General features: G+C 34.5%; 1 protein-coding gene across 2 annotated transcripts; it reads left to right on the forward strand.

Annotated features, from left to right (window-relative positions):
- The first annotated feature begins 2739 nt into the window (after positions 1-2739).
- Positions 2740-5417, forward strand: LOC145160351 (NAD(P)-binding Rossmann-fold superfamily protein). 2 transcript variants are annotated; one of them, XM_079079509.1, is made up of 5 exons: positions 2740-2995; positions 3069-3337; positions 3435-3528; positions 3789-3900; positions 4974-5081. In XM_079079509.1, the coding sequence occupies exons 1-5, from the start codon at positions 2857-2859 to the stop codon at positions 5038-5040; spliced, it is 681 nt and encodes a 226-aa protein (XP_078935635.1). In that variant the 5' UTR covers positions 2740-2856; the 3' UTR covers positions 5041-5081. The 2 variants fall into 2 exon arrangements, with proteins under 2 accessions (XP_078935635.1, XP_078935634.1); XM_079079508.1 differs by having other exon boundaries at positions 2744-2995; positions 5072-5417.
- Positions 5418-5636: the final 219 nt, after the last annotated feature.

The following is a 5636-nucleotide window of genomic DNA, read 5'->3' on the forward strand; positions in this document are numbered from 1 at the left end:
CAGTTTTGTTTTTTAATTTCAACCAAACTTCATACTTGCTTTTCAAGTAGTCATAACGATATTTCATTTGTTTTTTCTCAACAACAAAGTCGTGTTCTTTTTTTAGTTTTTCAGCTATTGTATTCCATGAGATACTTTTGAGACCACTACCCTCCCGACCGTTATTTGTTAGTTCTTGGATACATGCATCAAGAAAAGTTTTGCTCACAAAATCCGAAGACCAACTAGCTCTACTTCTCTTTTCTGCCATGTCTAAAGAATAAATAAATGATAAATATACACATATTTGCACACATAAACACAAATATATATATATATATATATATATATATATATATACACACATATACAAAAAGATGTTACACAAATGTATACACCAATATACACACAAATTTACACACATATATACAAATATATACACATATACACATTTAGTTTTTTAGTATAAAAAATTAAGAAGTAAATTAGTGTCTTGTTATGTTTTATAACGGAGAAAATTGTCAAAGAATACGAAATTAAATATAATAAATCTGAAAAAAAAATTCTAATTATCAAATTTATAATTTTGCTAAAACTTTACAATATTGTTATTACTAAAACAAAAAACAAACATGATAATATGTTTAAATGTACAAATTCAACCATCACAGTCATATATATTAATCACTAAAGATTGCTTACATAATTCATTCTTAACTTTTTACTCTATAAAGACAATAATTTGTTTATACTAACATCAATGATAGAATTTTTGGCATATAGTAGGGTACAGCAAGAAAAAGAAACATGCTTGTTCAATCAATTAAAGATGAATAGTCAGGTTTAAAATGGAATCCATAGCTCTTAGATGCAAGATTTTCACTACCAAATGATATAAAAAAGATGACAGTCACACATCTTCAAGAATTCATGAAAACTTGACATTCACATAGCTTGAATGTGAGTTAGATCCTTAACAGCTCTAAGGAGATAGAATACTACAAAAATATATGGACAGTTCTGGACAATTTTGCCCCTGATTATGGGGTATTGACAGAAATAACATGCAGAAAAATTTATCAAGTTCTGGACAGTTTTGTCCCTGGCAACAATATGTAGGGCAACACCGATTTTTTTTTGTTCTGTTTTTCTCGGTCCATCAAGTTGAAAGCAAGGACCAAGTCCTATGTTTTTATTGGACCGAATCCACATGTTGGTCCGAGTTCTATCCCTATCAAACATGCCAATTGATATTTTATGGACTCAGTCCCTCTTTGGACCCATTTAGATACGATATCAAACGACCCCTAAGGCACCAATGTCGGCCCGTGTAGTTTATATGTTCTTGATAGGAACACGGAGTGTGGGCGGGGCCCGTATCTCATTATTATCAGAGTATAGATATCATTCAGATTGTTGGATTGCTATACTTGTTGTCTATGTGATACTTGTATGTGTTTATTTATGTATATGAGTGTGGGTGGGGACCGTATCTCATTATTATTCGAGTGTGGGCGGGGCTCGAATCTCATAGTAGCCGAGTGTGGGCGGGGCCCGAATCTCGTAGTATTATTTGAGTATAGATATGTGACTACTTGATAGGAATAGATATACTGTTGTCCGTGTGATACTTGTATGCATGTTAGTGGCGGAGTGTGGGCGGGGCCCGAATTTCCTAGACAACGGAGTGTGGGCGGGGCACGAATCTCCTCGACAGCAGAGTGTGGGCGGGGCCCGAATCTCCATGAGAGTGGGCGGGGCCCGGATCTCCTAGTTGCATGTTATGTGTATGGTATGTAGTAGTTGGGGAGACTCACTAAGCTTCGTGCTTACGGTTTTCAGTTTTGGTTTCAGGTACTTCGGTTTTCAAAAGAGGAGCTCGGGATGATTGCAGTGCACACACCATTTGTTCAGCCTGGGATGTTTATACTCTGATATATTTGACAGATGTTATGATATTCTTGAGATACACGATTTATGATTTTTATATGTTGAATGATAATTATGGTTTTATTAATGATTTAAAACGAAAATTTTAGACTGTATTTTTGGTATGTTTCACAAACGAGGGACGATACGAGTTAATTTTTGAAAATAGAGACTAAACACGTTTTCTGGCATATGCACAAGGACGATTGGTGTAATTTACTCAAATGCACCCTAAATTTTAATTCTTAATTAAACAATTTATTTTTGTTTAAAGTTGTCTAACATTCAAGTTATATAAGTTCTAAATATTCCGCCTCTTGAAAACCGAATTGTAAAAGCCGATTCAACCGAATTGTAATTTGGTTGGTTCGGATCGGATTTGAATTTAGTTTAGATTGTTCGGATCAATGTTCTGAAAACCGAAATTCATTTGAATTCACTTGATTAGATCAGATCGAACCGATCCATCCAAATGAACACCCATAAACTTGAATACATACATAGGGCCTCATACATGCCTCACATTTGTTATGTGTTCATAATTTCAGCTAACATGTCGCATACCATAAAGATCTTAACAAATCACAAAATTATATTTAAAAAAAAAAACCGCATTCATTTACACATTTTCGCGCAGTGCGAAACCTTCTAGTTTAAAAAGAAATAAGTGAAAAGAATATTAAAAATCGATAATGACATGTTTTGGTTAAAAGAATTTGGGAGAAAGGTCCAATCAGGTCACTTTAATTGAGTGAAGACCCAATAGGTTGGCTTGGCTGCAGATAAGCCGAAGACATGATGACGACCATTGGGCGTAATTTATTATTATTTTATTTGTTCTACTGACACACCTTGTTCCCTCTCCATATGCATCCCCTGCAGAGGCAGCTCAACCATTTATTTAATCTTTGCCACCCTCACATCCTCCTCATCATCTAATTCAAATCAATGATGCGTAGCGTTACAAGCTCCACCTCTGCCAGAGGCATCGCCGCCATTGTCGGCGTTGGGCCCAATCTCGGCCGTTCCGTCGCTCGGAAGTTCGCTCACGAAGGATACACCGTCGCCATCCTCGCCAGAGACCTAGGTAATTATCTTCCTCTAATCAGCTACCTATCTCCTCTTATGTTGTTTCAGTAGTCATTGAGATAAATTTACAGCGAGATTATCGAGATTTGCCGACGAAATAGCGAGGGAGGAGAAAGCGCAGGTGTTTGCTATTCGAATCGATTGCTCCGATACACAGAGCGTGAGAGAAGCATTCGAAGGCGTTCTATCATTAGGTTTTGTGGAGGTTTTGGTGTACAACGCTTACCAACCAATTCCATGGCAATACGGTGGCCCTTCAAGTTTCTCCGACATTCGTATCGATTCTTTTCAAAAATCCCTAGCCGTTTCTTCCGTCGGGGCTTTCCACTGTGCTCAACAGGTTCATACTTTACTTTTCACTCTCCTTTTTGACATTTTTTATAATATTTATATTGAAATTTCACACACAAACTGTGTGTTCTCCTTCTTCTCCATAGGTGTTGCCTGGTATGGTAGAAAGAGGAAGAGGGACCATTCTGTTCACCGGTTGTGCTGCTTCCTTATCCGGCGACGCCGGATTCTCTGAATTATGTGCGCATTTGTCTCTTTATAACTATAAAATCTTTATTTTCCTTTACTTTTCAAACACAATTGTATCAACAGTTTTTTACATTACGTGTATATATATATATATATATATATATATATATATATATATATATATATATATATATATATATATATATATATATATATATCAAAATTTATGCACAGATCGTTGTTGGGATTATATATACAAACACTTGCTCCTGATTAATTAACTACGGATTCTTCTTTCACAATGTTACAAGGTTGTGGCAAGTTTGCTTTGAGAGGATTATCTCAATGTCTGGCTAAAGAATTTAATCCACGTGGCGTACACATAGCGCATGTCATCATCGACGGACTGATTGGTGCATCTCGGTATTCTTATTTCCTTTTTTATTTTATATTCTTCACATATTCTTTCAAAGATCATTAGAAGATATCCAACTGTCGAATAGGACTTCGTGTCTTTAAAATAAAGGGATAAAAGAAATTTTTCCCCCTTTTAATCGTAGATTCTTCTTTGTTGGGATCCTTTTTCTACTTTCTAGTGCTACGTATATAGTCAACTCATTGTCACTCATCGTCAAATACGTGTTTTCCTTTTTCTCTTTACTCTATCCTGATTCCTGAGCAATCAGTACCAGGCCAAAGACACGAGTCCTGAGCTAGTGCTACACATATATATGTTTCCTTTTTCGTCTAAAACATTTCTCTATGGATTTTCAAGAATCTTTTACTAGAGTTATTGCTTTATGGAAGTACGTAACGTAATATATATATATATATATATATATATATATATATATATATATATATATGAGTTTTAGTTGCTTCTAGCTAGTTTTGTATTTTTAGATATAGTTTAAAAGACCACTATTGTCATAGTTACATTTGTTAGTTTGTATGAGGTACATATTATAATAAGACCAAAAATAGTATATTCTTTATGATCCACTTTACACAAGTAAGACCCATTTGCGTACATATTGGTTACGTGTTAGTTCCTTTATCATTCGTTCATCTTTGCATGTACTTTCACTCTTTAATCAACCATGATTGTTACGTAGCTTCCATAATAATTTGTTATAAAAAAGTTAATACTCGTGGGTAAAAATGAAGGATATACATACCCTTCTTTAAACATAGGTCCACAAGTCAGATCATTTTACTATTGTCCCATCAGCTAGAATTAATCAAATGATTGGAGCATTGATGGGCTATATGTACATCTGTTTTGTTTCCTACGTTAATTATTGTGTTTCCATGATAATTGATCAATCACATGGATGAAAAAAATTAGACATGGGTAGATGTCGGTATTAGAATTTTTTTTTTTTTTTTTTTTTTTTTAATTTAAATCAAATACATATTCTATTTTACTCGTAAACTGTATAATTTGTCAATAACGATATTTGAACTCATAATCTATGGTCGAATGACATTTTCAGTAACAGCCAATACCATTATGCCACAAGGCCTTTGATGATTAAAGTTAGGTATGCAATTACGCAATGATAAAGATAATGATGGGAGTGTGGTTTTGCAGTGCATCAACAATGCCACAAAGATCGTTAGTTGGAGAACAACAGGGTGTAGGCGGGGACGGATCCATGGACCCTGACTCGGTGGCTCAAACCTACTGGTATCTGCACATTCAACCCCGCGGTGCATGGACCCAAGAAATAGACGTCCGTACACCGAACCCAAGATTCTTCTAAAAGATTGCAACAACATAAATCAACAACTATCCCTAAATCTCAGAAAGTCGTTGCAACAACGTAAACACAATTTATATATAATGTTTATTGTTCCTTTAAAATTTGTGTTTTTGTGTTTATTTATATGTGAAGTCGTAAGGTGATGGTATTGATACATAGGAAAAAGTTATTCTAGATTCAATTATTGGTAAGGACATCCACAATATATTGAACTCCATAGAGTTCAATGTATTCACACATTATTTTTCTACAATCCATACAACTCTATCATTTTTTTCCTATAATGGATTGGACTCTATAAAGTTCAATAGAATGTTACAAAATGTAACTTATAGTAAATATTTAAGAATTAAAAACTTTTCTTTTTCCCATTAAACTCTAAATCCATTGAAT

Source organism: Lactuca virosa, chromosome 2, assembly GCF_052849685.1.
Source record: "Lactuca virosa cultivar CGN04683 chromosome 2, Lactuca_virosa_CGN04683_v6, whole genome shotgun sequence".
Taxonomy (NCBI): domain Eukaryota; kingdom Viridiplantae; phylum Streptophyta; class Magnoliopsida; order Asterales; family Asteraceae; genus Lactuca; species Lactuca virosa.

What these genes read in the sequence shown, in the direction of transcription:
- LOC145160351 (XM_079079508.1), top strand. Translation starts at nt 2,857, where the DNA reads ATGATGCGTAGCGTTACAAGCTCCACCTCTGCCAGAGGCATCGCCGCC. An exon ending in CTTTCCACTGTGCTCAACAG is followed by an intron (nt 3,338 to 3,434) that starts GTTCATACTTTA and finishes TCTTCTCCATAG; the next exon opens with GTGTTGCCTGGTATGGTAGA. An exon ending in GGACTGATTGGTGCATCTCG is followed by an intron (nt 3,901 to 5,071) that starts GTATTCTTATTT and finishes GTGGTTTTGCAG; the next exon opens with TGCATCAACAATGCCACAAA.